The sequence below is a fragment of the Trachypithecus francoisi genome, unplaced genomic scaffold (assembly GCF_009764315.1).
Source record: "Trachypithecus francoisi isolate TF-2019V2 unplaced genomic scaffold, Tfra_2.0 Lachesis_group10, whole genome shotgun sequence".
In the NCBI taxonomy this organism is placed as follows: Eukaryota; Metazoa; Chordata; class Mammalia; order Primates; family Cercopithecidae; genus Trachypithecus; species Trachypithecus francoisi.
In genome coordinates, this window is record NW_022681455.1 from 1754045 (window position 1) to 1771489 (window position 17445).

The window sequence follows — 17445 nt, forward strand, 5'->3', positions numbered from 1 at the left end:
CTCGACTCAGAAGTGTAGCAACATTTAAGAAGTAAAGCAGAGCCACTTTCTATAAATTTCATGTTCAAAGTAACTTTACAAAAATAGTATTGGCCTATAGCCACCCAGCATAAAGACTGCAAAGTAACGAAATGTTTAAAAGACCTTTGGTTCAAATTCTTCATCTGATAGAAAATTGGGACAAGATAAATGTCCATAAAATGATGCCATCTTGCCTCCTTCCACAAGAGTCTCACTTGGCTCTCGGGACAGTTTCCGTTATTCTCTTCTGTCACAGAAAAGTAAATATATGCAATTTCCTGAAAGCAAATACATACAAAAGATATTTACTCACCCAAGGCAAATAAATAAGTAACATTGCCTCCTCTGTAATAACTATTGCTAATTATTGATTTGGACTTCAAGCAGTTTTTCAAGAAGGGTCAGACTCCAAGAGCAAGCATAATTAGAAATAAAGGATGACTTCTAAGAATTGTGTACCAGTCAGAAAACACTGCCTTAGTTATTGATATACAATATAAAGTAATATTAAGGAAAGAAAAATGCAAGGAAGAGAAATTACGGCTTTCTTACTAGTGACTTAGCCTCTCTGCTTGAATCATATCTATAACTTTTCGAGGTTCTTTTTATCGGTGGGGTTCTCAGCTACAAGCCTAATGAGATGAACGGGCATGCAGGAGGCAGTAATGTGCCTCTCAAGCTCACCAGAGCAGCAGCGGAGACTGAGCCTGTGTGGCAACAGGAGCGCGGCCCGAAGCTACACTTTCTGGAAATTAGGCAATGAGCACAAAAAGCATTTGGTCAGTACTAGATGAGATGTTTTTAACACATGCTGACAACAGACCATAATATGCAAGGAGATAAAGTATTTCATACTTTTTTTTTCTTGTGGTTGGTTATAGTCAGGTTGGCTTGAACTTTAGAGTATGCACATACAGCTACAGAGGCCCTTAACTGATTTGCATGACGGCAATGTCTGTGAACCCAACATTCTTCAAGCCTGGGGTCATGGCCTACACCTGTAGACCCAGCCACTAGGGAGGCTGAGGCAGGAGGATTGCTTAAGCCTACGAGTTAGATTTCAGCTTGGGAAACATCGTGAACCCTGTTTTTTAAACAACAAACACCACCAACAAAAATCCCCAACATTCTTCAAATCAGTCAAGAACAAATATTGTGAAGAGAATCACAGAAAAGCAGATTTAACAACCAGGTAAAACATGTAAACTATAAATAATTCTAAGACCGAAGGAATCTGTCATCTAGCAGCGTCACTGACATGGTATTCCCAGGATAGTGTCTAGAAACTAAATACCACGAAACAGTGTTTTTTAGTGAATAGACTGAGTTACAAGACAGCTTAGCAGCTTAGTCCCAGTTTCTATGTCACGTGTGTGGCAGAATTTCAGGTGAAAGATTTGCTTCCGTACTTCACTTCATCACTTCCTTTTCTTACTAATTAAATTCAGAATTCAGCAAACCTAAGATGAAAACTAAGGGAAGGAAAGAGGCAACAAAAAGTCAAACAGGAAGAACGGTCTTGAGGAAAAACTAAAGGGTCAAGAAAGGCAGCTGATGTAACTGGAAAAAAGCTGATGTCACTGGGGCCATGAAATGTGACGGAAGGAGCAGCATAAGGTAGTGCAGAGCCACACAGTTCTAGGGCGAAACCGCCTGGGTACAAATCCTGTATCCTTCAGTACTATGGGAAGGTAATTTAACTTCTCTAAACTCCTGTCTCCGTACCTGTAAAATGGATATAACTACAACTACTTCATAGTTTTATTATGGGGATTAAAAGAGATGAGTGACAGAGTGTCTGGCACATGGTCAGAGCCAAATAAATGTTAGCTGCTATGCTATCATTATCATTACTAGCATCACTAACAATCCTGTAGGTTGAAACTTTTAAAAATTCTAAGATATTAGCTCAAGAGCACTCTACACTTCTCAAGAAGCATTTGTGTTTAAACATTCCAGTGTCAGATGCACTTAGAATCCAGCCAAAGAAAGGGGTACATGCTGAAAACATCAAGCAGAAATCAAAGGCTTCCAGGAAGTGATCACAGGGCATGCTCAGCCCTTGGCTGCAGAAAAGGAGGAGTGTGTGTCAGGCACAGCCCCTGCGCCAAGGTTCAAAGTGAATGGGCACAATAGCCACTAGTGGGCATGTGCTGGCAGTCCTCCTCTGGGCAGGAGTGCCACTAAACTCTCTAGGCATGTTTCACAAGGAGCACTCAGCTATTGCAATTCCCATCCCCCAAATCTGGCTCAGAACAGCGATTTCATTTTAGTAACCATCAGTCTTAATATAGCCAAATTCAATGGTGTCTAGCGAGTTCTGCACATTTTTTGGAAAGAAGTATATAGATCACTTTTCGCATACGGTATGTTAGCTCATTTTAGTGCTGGGAGTGGAAGAGTAGATGATCCTGTTTTCTTATGTTTTCCGTTTCCTGTCTTAATATTTGCTTCCTATAGGGAAATATTTCCCTGTGTTTGTAGATTTATGAAACATTCTTCAATGTCCAGTACTCTCAACTAAATGTTCTCTGTGAAATTGGGACCACACAGTCGTTTGCCAGCCAGAATGGGGATATGTTAGTACTAAGGTTCTCACCAACCTACATTTTGTCTTCCTCAAAAAAAATTAATCAGTGTTCCTCTGAGAAACACCTTCTTCCTCCTTAAAACAAGGTTTATTCTTTATGTACAAATTAAACTGTTAGGATCATAAGAGGCACTGGAGCCAGGGTTGAGGTGTTTCCTGGGTACCTCTACCAAGCCTTCTTTACATCCTGTGGGCACTAGGGCTTCCCCTATTCCTCTGATACAACTGTACTGAAAACTCACCCTTCTCACTGCCAGGAGGGTTTCTTTGTGACCGCACTGATGTTCACTTTCTTACTTGCGTACCCTCATGGGCTGGTTATCCTCATGTACATCCTACTTTGGCAGCTTTTCAGAAATCTTAAACTTACCAACAGAAAGAGAAAGAAGAGAGCAGAAGTAAACCTTCTGAGAAACAAAATCTGGCTTAATCTGGGATTTTTTTACTCTAGGAATCATTAGAGTTTGTCCACACCAGAAACATCTAATAACAAGACTTGGGAATTAGTCCATAAACAACAGAAGCACAGACCATTATTCTTCTAGCACTTACTATTCAATATCCCATACGTTACTCTACCAGGTCTTACCTACTTTAATTATCACTTACTAAGCTCTGAAACCTTAACTTTTTTAACTCGTTCAGAGAAAACAAAGTCATATATTCCTTTATGTATTTTCCCCTTTATTCCTCCTGTTTATTAATAATACATTTTAAGTTGTGAGGTGGCACAAACTGAACTTACTTCTCTAGGTGGGACATTAGCAGCAGTGATGGTAATAATAATGATGGGCTAATAACTTCACTTACACGATTTCCTTCAATGCTCATAACAATCTTAAGTGAACACGATGATTACCCCACTTTACAGATGAGAAAACTGAGACTCAGAGAGACTGAGACACTTGCCAGAGTTGTTCATCTAGTATCTAGCGGAACCTGGACTGAGTCCAAGTAGTTGAACATTTCTATATCCTTATGTGAACCACTTAAAAAGGGGAATAATATTCCACAACAAATGGTGGAAAAGAAAGTTTTGACTCAAATTAAATTTTGAAAACTTAAGAATGTTATTTTGAAAAAAATTTCCACTTATAATTAACAAAATTTAAATTACAACTGCATCTATGTAATTTTTGTTAGTCTAGTCACAAAGTAAGGTTTTCTTTTTGTAATTTTTTTGACACAACCATATACATTTTACGTAAGACTTTTACAGCACCATTTAAAAAAATACACGTATCACTTAAAAAAAAACTTGAAAAAATTAGCCTGGTGTGGTAGTGTCCACCTGTCGACCCAGCTGCTCAGGAGGCAATGGCAGGAGGATCTCCTGAGCCCAGGAGTCAGAGCCTACAGCGAACTATGACCACTGCTGTACTCCAGCCTGAGCGCTGTGCAACACGGTGAGGATGTGGCTCTGTTAAAAAATATAGAGAGAGAGTTTCACTAATTTTCTCAAGAATCTTTCACACGTTCTTGATATTTATCCATAAGCCTTTCATTCATCATCGTCTTTTCTTGACTTTCCTAATTCAAATGTTAAATGGTTTACCCGGCAAAATCTCATTTTGAATGGCTTTTCCTATGATTCCAGCAATTCTTCAATACTATTTACATTTTATCTTTTTGCAATTGATGGGTGTCTCAGTGAACTAGTGTATTCTATCTGTCAATATCACTGAAAGATTCTCGGCTTTTGGTTCAACAGCATCTTCAGCTGGCTGGCACTGCAGCGTTCACACTTCTCACTGTCCTCTTCTGCCAGCAGCCACAGCAACCCACTAACAGGGCTGTGGCACTGCAGCGTTCACATTTCTCACTGTCCTCTTCTGCCAGCAGCCACAGCAACCCACTAACAGGGCTGTGGCACTGCAGCGTTCACATTTCTCACTGTCCTCTTCTGCCAGCAGCCACAGCAACCCACTAACAGGGCTGTGGCACTGCAGCGCCCACACTTCTCACTGTCCTCTTCTGCCAGCAGCCACAGCAATCCACCAACAGGGCTGTGGCACTGCAGCGCCCACACTTCTCACTGTCCTCTTCTGCCAGCAGCCACAGCAATCCACCAACAGGGCTGTGGCACTGCAGCGCCCACACTTCTCACTGTCCTCTTCTGCCAGCAGCCACAGCAACCCACTAACAGGGCTGCCTTCAGCTGGCTGGCACTGCAGCGCCCACACTTCTCACTGTCCTCTTCTGCCAGCAGCCACAGCAACCACTAACAGGGCTGCCTTCAGCTGGCTGGCACTGCAGCGCCCACACTTCTCACTGTCCTCTTCTGCCAGCAGCCACAGCAACCCACTAACAGGGCTGCCTTCAGCTGGCTGGCACTGCAGCGCCCACACTTCTCACTGTCCTCTTCTGCCAGCAGCCACAGCAACCCACTAACAGGGCTGCCTTCAGCTGGCTGGCACTGCAGCGCCCACACTTCTCACTGTCCTCTTCTGCCAGCAGCCACAGCAACCCACTAACAGGGCTGCCTTCAGCTGGCTGGCACTGCAGCGCCCACACTTCTCACTGTCCTCTTCTGCCAGCAGCCACAGCAACCCACTAACAGGGCTGCCCCCAACAGCGTCTTTCACTTTGGAAGGCAAGGAGTAAAAACACTAAGTCTCTAGCTTTCAGCATTGAAAATACAGGAAAAGGGAAGAAAATAGAAAGGAAAAATGAAATAAATCTTCAAAATCTACTACGCACTCTATTAATCTTTTCCCTGTAGGCTTTCCCAGACACCTTCACAGTGAGCTGAAACGACAGAGCCGCGCTTTGCTCCATCAGGTGGGTGGGCGTTATTAACCTCTCCACGTACAGATGCAGAAACTGAGGTCTGAGTAAGTGACTTGCCCAAATGCACACCGCTGATGATGAACGGCCAGATTCTCTGTGTATACTGTCTGGCTATATTGCAGGGAACTGTGCTACATGTCATCAGACAGTTATCAGTTTGGTTTCAAACATAAACGTCACGTAAATTACAAAACACTGAAAAACAAACCCTTGAATTCAGTTTAACAATCCCAGAAGTCTCACCTCAGGAGATGGGAGGGACTTCATTGTGTTTGGTGGTAATCAGCACCTGCATTAGACCAAGTATTGCTTCAAAAGTCTTTTATGTTTAAGCAATTACACCTCTTCTCTCCACAAAGAATAACATGGGCCAGACAGCTTTGTGATCGCCAAGTGTACATGTCATCTATGAAGTATCACAGTCTACAAATGCAATGGTAAACCAGATGATGTCACTCTGTGCCCCAACCAGAAAGGCTACTCAGAACCTGATGGGTCCAAGAAGAGTGGCCAATAGTCTAGCCATTTATGGACAGACAAATGGTATTGCGTAAAACCTATAATGCTCTACTGAACACCAACAGGAGATTACTTCATCCCCTGATTTCACAATGGGCTGCTAAATTTTTTTGCAATAAATTAAGTCTCTGATGCTCATCTACAAAAGCCACAAAGAACTTTTTACAGCTAGAAATACAAATAAAATATCAAGTATTTGATATTGGTTTGCCTGTTTTGATACTTCTACAGTGCGTGATTTGAATTTGCCAGTCAGACTGGAAAATAGTCAGTAATTTTTTTAAAGATTATTTTATTTAGACATGTTATATGTAGTATTTATACAGAGGGAGAGTGTTTTCTGCCTATTGTGATTAAGTAAAAACAAGTCCCAGTTACCTAATTCCTATCATGCATTATATTATTCCCTAAAGCACTACAACATCTACGAATTCTAATAGTTTTAAAGGAAAATTCTTATATGCAGTGAACCTTTCACAATAATATTACTATAATCCTCTACATTGAAAGATAATCTTGAATCAGTTCTAACCGTTGTTTTATATCAAAGCCAGAACATGGACTCTACAACTTACTCCCAAATGAATAATTTGTTATTCTTATAACTAATAACAAAAAGTAAACACGTTCACTGATTTTGGAGGCTTGGGAGGGTCCCAGATCCAACTTGACTTGGCTGTGTGAATCAGTGGGTCACTGAGGTGAGAGTTCAGCCTCCCATGATTAGAAGAGTCCTGGGTTTTCCTTGAGTTGGGTCTGACCTGCAGTCGACCATGACACTTAAGGCCCTGGAGCTATTTGAATCTAAATGTTTTTCTTTGGTGTTCATGTAAATGTTTGCTAAAGTTCTATGAAGAAATTACTGCAAAGTGAAAGTGATATGTAAAGAAAAATGAGACCCTACTGTTGTTCTATGAAGAATTTACTGTAAAGTAAAAGTGAAGTGTAACGAAAAATGAGATGGCATTCATCTCATCTGTTACAGACGGTATTCATGTAGATTCTGTGGGAACATTTTGAAGGATGACATTCTAGGGCAGGGTTTCTTATCCTCACCACTATCAACCATCTCGACTGCATAATCATTTGTTACAGAGCCGTCCTGTGCACTGTAGGATGTTCAGCAGCATCTCTGGCCTCTACCTACCAGACACCAATAGTAGCCCCCTCCTCAGCTGGGACAAGAAAAATATCTCCAGACATTGCCACATGTCCTCTGGGGGAAAAAGTCACTCCCTCCCCATTCCCCACCCCTAGCTGAGAACCACTATTCTAGAGCATTAATCTTATCTTTACAGCAACAAATAAAGACAATCTTTAGAAAAAATATCAAAAGGAAAATTATCCAAAATTTTACTTCAATTTTGACTTAATTTTTACATGAATTATCATTTTAAAAATTCTGAAGATAATTTATAAAGATAAATACAGTCAGATATTTTATAAAGCAAACTAATTGGCAGCTAAAAAAATGCTCAAGACGAAAACTCAAAACCACAAGTTCATGAACCTTAAAAATGGCAGATTCTTTCAGTCAGGTGAATACTGTGTTTAGACTGATGTATATGATTTCTTATGAAGCCCATATTTAGAGGAGTGTCCTATATCATCTAGGAATGGCTCAGTATCTAAACAGTGCTAGCACACCATCCATTTGTGGTAGTCTCACACTGTTAATTAGGGGTATATTTAAAGTACTTTATAGCTTCCCACTGCCACATGATTTTTAATGTTTTATTTTTTATTTTGTGGTAGGGATGAGGTTTCACTATATTGCTCAGGCTGGTCTAAAACTCCTGGCCTCAAGTTATCCTCCTGCCTTGGCCTCCCAAAGTGCTGGAATTACAAGCATGAGCCACCATGCCCGGCCTGATTTTTAACGTATTTTATATTAGTTCTTCCTATTACCAACTTCTTGATAACAAGCAAGAGAAGTTATTAATTTCATATCACATTTATATTCTAATATTATAAAACTATGTTTATTGTAATTATTTCTGTCAAACATCTTAAAGGAATATTGCCTTTAAGCAAACTAATGGTCTTTTACAAAGATAAGAGCAACTGAGACATTCAGTTTCCAACTTGTCCACTTAACTCACTGCCAAGCTGAAGTGCCCACTCAGCGTCACAAGGGTTTATTTGCTCAAGTTGAACTCTAAAATTTGTATATATGTTATTTCTACAAATACGTACAATATTTACATGACTTCTCCTCGGATTATTTCTAGTCTCAGTGTTAGCATTTGTTGGCTTCACGACCTTGGACAACTCAATCTCATGCTGCTTCTGTTTCCTTATTGTTGAAAAAACTGAGATGGAATGAGCTTTAAATTCCTATGTCATAAATTCTGAGGGTATTCTGGGAGAATACATATAGGTGGATGTTAACTGGCTTCTCCCTACAAGCTCTTTCAAGGAAAGAATAGTATCTAATGGCTTAATACACATTTTTAAAATAAAAAAATAGAGAAAAATAGAAGTACATGTGAATTTCCTTTCCACACACACATAAAAAATTTGTAAGTTAAACAAGTTAGTCGAAATGTCTCTAAAAGTACCTTTGGAGTATTAAATCTCTATGTCAAATGCAACACAAAGAGCTAATGAGTATACATTTTTCGCAGCGAGGATGATGATGATAATGATGATGATAGGCAAACCCCTCTGATTCCTCAGCTGGGAGATGATTAAAAAAATTCTTTGTGACTCAGAATGAAATACAAAATAAACCAGCTTTCTGGTGGTATTTACTAGGATCTCATGAAATTTTGAACAGACAGTTTAGCAACTGAAGAGCTCCTGGGGGAAGAAGGTAGTGATGGAATCTGTTGCCAAGCCCCACCGTCAGAGAGGGAGGAGCAAGTTACATATGGCAAGTAGAAGAGAGGCTCAGTCACGAGTTAGGCAAATATGGAAAGAAAGAGAAAAGAAGATCTACAGGGCAGAGAGAATACTTGACCCAGACTGAGTAAATATCCCATTCTTAAACACTGAGAGAAGAAGAAAAAGAGTGGTAAGAGAATGGAAGAAACATGCTGTCAGCATGGAACGTGGTTTCTTACTCAGGCTAAAGGTATCCAGGGATGAAGCCAATCCCTATGAGTGACTCATGGCTGGTAACCCAACGGCCCACGAGGTGGCTCAGGTAACCAAACACTACTCCTCAGTCAGGCCCGGAAGTACAGGTTACTACATTGCCCAAACTTTCCTAATGATCGAAAGACTAAAAGGAGTCAACATAAGAAAAACATCCTCATCGAAAGACGGAAATCTTCAACTGATCTCCTGTGGAAAGCAAAGGCCTGTTCAGTATGAGAGCCAGGCCTGCCGACAGCCGGCAGCACAGAACAGCTTCCCCCGTGCACTCTCCTGGGTCAGGACTTTCTCCTCCAGGATGGGACCCTAGGAAGTCTCACAGAAGCCAAGGCTACTGTTCTTAATGCAGGAAATCGAAGCCACTAACTCTACACTCACACGGAAAACTGAAAAGTCACATTTAAAAAAGAATGCTGAATATTACGTGTATTGAACCCTTTATTCACAACAGCTACTGTCATCAAAACTAGGAAATCAGGGATAATCTAATCATTAAATGTTTTAACCTTCTAAAAGTAGAAGGTAGAATATATTTTTTTGTTTTCTCTTAATTATCATGCAAAATATTTTTTCTTAATTTAGAATACACTTATATTAGTGTTATTGATAGTTTTGTAAAGGTCACCATATTTGTATTTATGGCATGCCAAAGTACTCTGCCAATGTTAAGAATTAAGACATCATTAGTCCAACTGGTTACATTACATAGGTGATGAACAGTAGTTATCCTTCTTGTTTACCTCCTAATGTAATAAACAGTCAGAGCTAGAAATATTGTTAATTTTACTAAATAGGCTTGTTTCCAATGTTCCAATTTATAGCATAATCTTTAAGAGTAGATTTTATTACTGGTAAATAACACATTTGAAAAGAAACTAATATACTTATTTATGAACTATTTTTAAATAATTAAAAAACCTCTCAAAATTTTCCCCATAGTTTACAATTTATATAATAATTAACATCTTTATGACAAGCCTTATTGTTTAGTTTTTCAAAGAAATGTAATACGGCAAGAACATTTTTGTACATGTCAATTTCCTCATAGATATTAAATAGCTTGAGATAATGAACAAAACCTTCTTCCTTAAATAGAGAATCTACTCTCTATTACATATAATGTAAATCTGTATTTCTAGTAGAAAGCTATCATTACATCCACATTTGTGGCAAAAGGAATACTGTATGTATGTAAATATAAAAATAAAGATATGTAATGGAACAGCCAGGTAGATACACAATTTCAGGTTTGAAGAAACAGCACAAAAGGAAAAAACTGTTTATTAAGTGTGTAATAATAGTATGTTTTAAAAAGCTCTGTACAACCTTAACTAAAAATTACTTTATCACTGAAAAATGTGAATGACCATCTGAGTCTTTTGCTGGTAGAAGGTCATGTTGACGGCTGCTAACTGATCAGGATGGTGGTTGCTAACGGCTGGAGTGGCTGTGGCCATTTCTTATAATAAGACAACAATGAAGTCTCTTGCAATTTCTGACTCTTCCTTTCGAGAAAGATTTCTCTGTAGCATCCAGTGCGGTGTGATAGCATTTACCCACAGTAGAATTTGTTTCTAAATTGGAGTCAATCCTCTCCAACCCTGCTGCTGCTTTAACAATTAAACCTATGTAGTATTATAAACGCTTTTTTGTTATTTCAACAACATTCACAGCATCTTCACCAGGAACAGATTCCATCTTAAGAAGATCCATTCTTTGTTCATCCATAAGAAGCAACTCATCAGTGAAAGCTTTATTTTGCGATTGCACACGACAAAAGCAGTCACATCTTCAGACTCTACTTTTAATTCTAGTTCTCTTGCTATTTCCTCCACATCTGTAACTACTTCCTCCACTTAGAGGCCAATGTAGGGTTATTAACTGGCCTAATTTCAATATTGTTGTGTCTCAGGGAATGGGGGGCGAGGGGGGCAATGACCAGTTCATGGAGCAGCCAGAACACACACATTTATGGATTAAGTTCACTGTCTTTTATGGGTGCAGTTCATGGTGCCTGAAAACAATCACAACAGTAAAACCAAAGATCACTGATCACAGATCATCATAACAAATACAATAATAATTAAAGTTTGAAATATTAGGAGAATTATCAAAATGTGACAGACACACAGGAGACGAACACCCGAAAAAATAGTACCTATAGATTTGCTTAATGCAGGGTTGCCACACACCTTCAGTTTGAAAAAAAAAAAGGCAATGTCTATGAAGCACAATAAAATAACATATGCCTAAACTCGTGTATTTAAGCATACCTAAACACAGAAAAAGTACAGTAAAAATGTGATTTTTAATTATAATACAGTGTTATAATCTTATGGGACCACTGCAGTCCCTCATTGACCAAAATTCGTTATGCAGGTTATGATTGCCTACTTTTTTATTTTAAAAAACTGAGTACATATGAAAGAAGGCACCTGGTTAATGTCTGCCAATATCAGTATATAATACATAGTAGTAGTTATTCATAAAACATATACTACTATATACATTTTTATGACTTACATTTACTTATAAAATTCTATTACTCTTAATTTGTAGTAAATATTACTAAAGTGCTCCCATTTAACAAGAAGCAAGCCTATAGCACTAGTGCCATCCACCCTCTTGCTTTCACCAACAGAGTGACTGGAAGGCTGACTGAGGGATGCAGAGTCAGCAGATTATTGGCTTCATTCCCTAAATCAGTGATTTCCAACTGTCGATCTGATGCTAACACAGGTGATTCTTACTATCTCTAGATGTACTACACGGTTCTCAAAACAAACATATTTAGAAAGAAAACCTAAATAAATAAATGAAGTCTTCAAAAAAAGAGAAAAGAAAAAGAAAGAAAACCAAGAACGGTTGGGATGGAGAAAAGACACAGAAGGCAGCCACAATCATAACGAGCAGCGTCCAAGCTCAGGAGCTGTGACTGTTGGACAAACCATGCTACATATATATCAGCAGTTACTAGCTTATTTGGTTTCATACATCACTGACAACTAGCTTTCCTTTAGAGCACTTGGTCATAGTGCTTGATCCTTCAGAGCACTTGGTTACCTGCGTACAGCAGTGAAGTACAACAGAACTCCAACCTGCCAAAGCACTTCAGGAATTCTGCTTAAGGACTGGTGCATTATGCTGTTTAACATTTATAGGAAATCCTTCTAAAAGACTACCTTGTTACCGTGGGAGAAACCCACAATCAACCCAAGTGAAAGTTTCTTGAATGTTGAGGATCTGTCTACAGCTGGGGCCAGCAAATGTTTTCTTAAAGGCCCAGACAACAAATATTTTAGGCTCTACAAGATTCCATAGGTGAAAGCAGCCATAGATGATATATAAACAAGTGCATCTGCCTGTGTTACAATAAAACTTCATTTTCAAAACTAGGCTGGTAGGACAGATTTGGCCCATGAGTCCTAGACTGTCAACTTCTGGTTTAGCCTATCGTTAGATTAAAAAATACTTTTCCCCACGTTTGAAAGTCAGAAATTCTCATGAAATGTTATTCATGCAATGAGAGGGGACCTTTGACAATTATACTGTTAGAGAAAAAGTATATGGCCCCCCAAAACTGCATCAACTTGGGTTCTACGAATTCAGCATCTGTGACTGGATACCTAGGACTAGATTGAGGTTTACCAAGGTTTTTCTACACCACGTAGAAAAAAAGGGTTTGTTCCCTGTAATAACAGGGAACAAGAAGACTGATGTATAAATGTTCAACCAACTTAAGAAAATAAACTCACTTAAAGTACCACAGGAAATTCTACGTTTACAAAGATTATTACCAAAAAATGAACAAAAATTGAATTTTAGCTGTTTATTAATGTATATCAGATTGAATCTTTACTTCAAAATCATTTATTAGCTTTTTTTTTTTTTTTTGAAATGAAGTCTCGCACTGTCGCCTAGGCTGGCGCAATCTCGGCTCATTGCAACCTCTGCCTCCTGGGTTCAAGTGATTCTCCTGCCTCAGCCTCCTGAGTAGCCGGGATTATAGGCACCCAGCACCATGCTCAGCTAATTTTTTGTATTTTTAGTAGAGACGGGGTTTCACCATGTTGGCCAGGCTGGTCTCGAACTCCTGACTTCGTGTTTCACCTGAGTCAGTATCCCAAAGTAATGGGATTACAGGCATGAGCCACTGCACCCAGCCTGTTTATTAACTTTAATTACTATATGAGTAACATCAACAAAACAATATTTATAAATATTTACATAATTTCTACTTTTCTGTAATTCAGACCACCTAGCTTTCAAGTCAGTAAGCTGTTACTGAAACATGAGATATTCATTTATTCATTCATTTAAAAATATTTACTGAATGCTTATTAGCAATTAGGCACCGCATGGAAGCTGGAGATGTACAAATACAACAGAGACCTGCCATCATGGAATTCTCAGTCTGGAAAAGAAATCTCCTCAGAAAACAACAATTAATGTTGGCAAAACAACATTACTGTCAGATTAATTTAATATGAAAATTAATTATCAAGTTTTAAGAAATGCTGTCAATAGTAGGCATTATATATCAAAATACTAATATCATTTTCATATACATTTCTTTTTCTCATTACTTGATTATATAGTTAAAAATTTGATACCATTGATTTCCAGGCATATAATAGAACAAAACAAAATGGTGTATGCTACAGTTAAGGTCAAGTTCCCAAAGATATCTAATAGAAGCCTGAAGCTGCAGAACAATATGTATAGCAGAACTCTCTTTATATGTTTAAAGACAGATAGACCTTTTCGGAAGGAATGTTAACAGTGGGTCTGAGGACAGGGCTGGCACTTATCATCAGGGTGGGAACTTTTACTTGATAATTTTATTTTAAATGAAGAAGTATTACTTTTAAAATATTTTTTATTACTTTAAAATAATGTTTTTAGAGACAGGGGTCTCACTACGTTGCGCAGGCTAGAGTGCAGTGGCACAATTATAGCCCACTGCAGCCTCGAACTCTTGGGCTCAAAGAATCTTCCCAACTCAGCTTCCCGAGTAGCTAGGACTTCAGGTACACATGACCACATCTGGCTGATTCATTTTTTATTTTTTGGGGAGACGGGATCTTGCTATGTTGCCCAAGCTGGTCCTGAACTCGTGGCCTCAAGTGATCCCCCCAACTTGGCTTCTCAAAGTTCTGGGATTACAGATGTGGGGCACTGTGCCTGGTCTTAAAATATAGGGTTTTTTTTTTAGTGGTTAACATCTACAAAGACAAAAATAAGTTCTCATTAGGAGGTACACAAAGAGAGAATTAGGGGGAGTTATACTTAAATTTATCTTTTTTCATTTTGCAACCCAGGAATGCTTTTCCCTATCCTGACCTGATTCACAACAATTAACTTTTATTTTATTTTTTTTTTGCAGGTGGAAAAGTTGAGGGAGGAAGAACACAGAAACCCAAACAATGTGTATGAACATGTTTGTGAGAAAGAGGCAGGGATCACCACGACTCAGCAGACTCTGTGGGCGCCCTCATACCACATGCCGCAGGCAACCACAGCTAGGATCTTCCTTTTCCTTTCTCCCTCACCCACTGGCACCCAGGACCACAAAATTCATTAAATAAATGTTTCTCACTGCTTGTGAACTTGTTTTCCTTTCAGGCAACCTGATGACAGGCTAGGTTCTTAGGCTTTAATAGCCCATGATGGGAATTTTTAACTTAAGCAATTATAAAATAAAAATGTACTGACGCTAAAGACACCTTTATAAACCTGTCACTTTAATCTTTCTTCACGACTTCTTGGTTTAATTAGGTAGCTATATAGTCACATAAAATTTCACTGAAAAGTTATATGCGTAGTAGTTGTTGGTCACGAGACAACTTCTAACACCGGACTTCTCATTTATTCTCAGGCTAAAAATCTAAGTGATAGCAACATTTAACAAAACTTCTTGGAAGCTTTACAGATAATTTTCACTTTGTACAGCATGTGCATGCTTTGTAAAGCTTTCTCATGCTTCAGTAAGTCAGAAGTAATGATGGGGGTACACATTTTCTTACTTAAAACTTAATACTGGGAACAAGAGAACTAGCACGTTGCTACAGTCTCATCAACAACTCTGAAAAGGCAACAAGCCAATGCAAACAAATACGGTTTTCCAAAAATACCTGATAAGACTTCTAAATTAAGAGCTGACTTCAAGGGAGTGGGGAATAAGGAGAGAGTTCTTAAAGGATATAAAATTACAGCTAGATAGACATTAAATTCTAGTGTTCTGTAGAGTGCTCTATAGTTCACCATATTATTATGTATTTTCCAATTAGATAGAAAAGAGGTTTTTAAATGTTCCTAACACAAACATACAGTAAATGTCTGAGGTGACAGATATGCTAATCACTCTGATTTGATCACTATACATTCTTTCAAAACAATACTATGTACTCCATAAAAATGTTATGTGTCATTTTTTTAAACTCTTGTTAAAAAACTGATCAAATTCATTTTAAAATACACTCTACAAGCATAGTAATTTCTGGATGTCTATTTAATGAAATGTAAAGAAAAAATACTGAATATCTAACTGGTTCAAAGTCAAAAAATAATACAGATTCTACAAACTGAGACTATTTGAATAACAGTAATTTCCAAAAGCAATCATTAGTTTACTACTTATTCCTTTGTATTCATATAGCAGATTCCTAATACTCAGGTTGAAAACATGCTTGATAAGATCTACTAATTAAAATGGTAAAACTGGAACATGGTTCAGTTTTGAATGTTAAAATTTAAAACCCTACAAACTCAAAATAAAATTACAAAAAACTAAGGCTGGGTATACATTTCTTCATTTGCCACTCTGACATTCATAATAATTAGATACAGATAGGAAATTTTTCAGTCTCTGTAGTACATACACCAAATATACATGCAACTTCTTGTTGTTCAAGTCTGAAATTCTCTTTTCAGTTAATATATTTACTGACCTCTTCTGGGACTCTCATGATTGAAAAGAATGCCATTCACTGCAAAGAGATTATACGCCTCACGGAAGTTCACCACAATCCAATAGGCATAGAGTTTTGCTGCCCCTGTTGGAATAAATTTTTTAAGCAATGAAGTTTGTTATAAAAGACAGTGATTTTCACCCATTTTAAACAGTAACAACTTGCCAAAATAATAATTTGTAATGCATCAAAATACAAAAAAGTATCAAAAACCAAAGACAAAATAAAGGTTCTGATGCCCATTAATCATGTTCACCAGGAAATATTTTAAGAATTTCTTACTTTTGTAATGCCCACAATGCACTATGTGACAATCTAATTGATTGAATCTTTCTTAGATCTTATTCTCTCTCATTCTCTCTCTCTCTAACTTTTGAGGAATTCGAATGAAAAAAAATGGGGATCTTAACATTCCAAATGTTTGAAATTTTATCACTCAAGTCTTTCATTAATATTCTCTTTACAAATGTATTAGACATAATAGTCTTTTTTTTTTTAAGGTTTTGAGCTCAAGGAAACTTTCATGGAAAATAAACATGAAACTTTATCACTTCAGTATAATCTCAACAGTTTAGAAAAAGCATCACATTGGGTCTGATTTTCCATTTAAAGCGATCTGTATGGAAGGGTTGAATGAACATGGGTTGGTGAAGTGAGGCAGTAATTTCACCCCCAAGGTAATGGCAGCAAATACTTGTAGTTAGCAATGTATAAAGGTATGCTTCTCAACAAGTTCAGTCACTTTACCTTAATGTTAACCTCACACCCAAATGACTTCAGCCGTGAGACATGAACAGAACGAAAGAAAAAACACACACCTCCCACACCCACAGATAATGCCGCACATGCGCTCAGGTGTGCACACGCATTCTCACCATAGGGTGACCGGGGATAGAAAGGGGTGGTCTCCTTCTGGGGTATTTCCTGCACTTTCCCATAAAGTTCACTTGTTGAGGCTTGGTAGAACTTCACAGAGTTGATAAGGCCACAAGTCTTAACTGCATCTAGAAGTCGTAGAGTGCCAACTCCATCAACATCCGCAGTGTACTCAGCGAGGTCAAAGGAAATCTGGAAAAAGTAGGCGGCAACAGGGCTGTATTAATAGCTTCATAGCACAAAGGTGCTGTCAGTAGGGGCAAAGACTACAATTTCACACACTGTGAAATGTTGGTGAGAAAATATTATTTTCTAACAGCACAGTAAGAATGTGGATGTCATCTACATACAATATCAAAAGGCTAAAAATACCTTAATTGCTATTAATTACCTACGGTAATGTGAAGAACACCTTAACCGCCTTCTACTGCTCCGAATTCTAGGCTAGAGTCCCTAGGGCGTAGTCTATTATAGGGCAAACCCTATTCCTCAGAATTACATGGAATGTTCCTTAAAAATTCAGTTTGAACCAACCTCTTGGGGGTAGGGACCTAGGAAATTTACATTTTTAATAAGCCC

The 17445-nt window shown here is 38.3% G+C and overlaps 1 protein-coding gene across 5 annotated transcripts in view; it reads right to left on the reverse strand.

Moving 5' to 3' along the window:
- Window positions 1-17445, reverse strand: part of GMDS (GDP-mannose 4,6-dehydratase) — a 632097-nt gene that overhangs the window by 333083 nt on the left and 281569 nt on the right. For all 5 annotated transcript variants that reach the window (XM_033216043.1, XM_033216041.1, XM_033216044.1 and 2 more), the window contains exons 5-6: window positions 16866-17058; window positions 15970-16074 (exon numbers count right to left, since the gene is read on the reverse strand). In XM_033216043.1, coding sequence (XP_033071934.1) covers window positions 15970-16074; window positions 16866-17058 — 298 coding nt within the window. The remainder of the gene's footprint in view (window positions 1-15969; window positions 16075-16865; window positions 17059-17445) is intronic.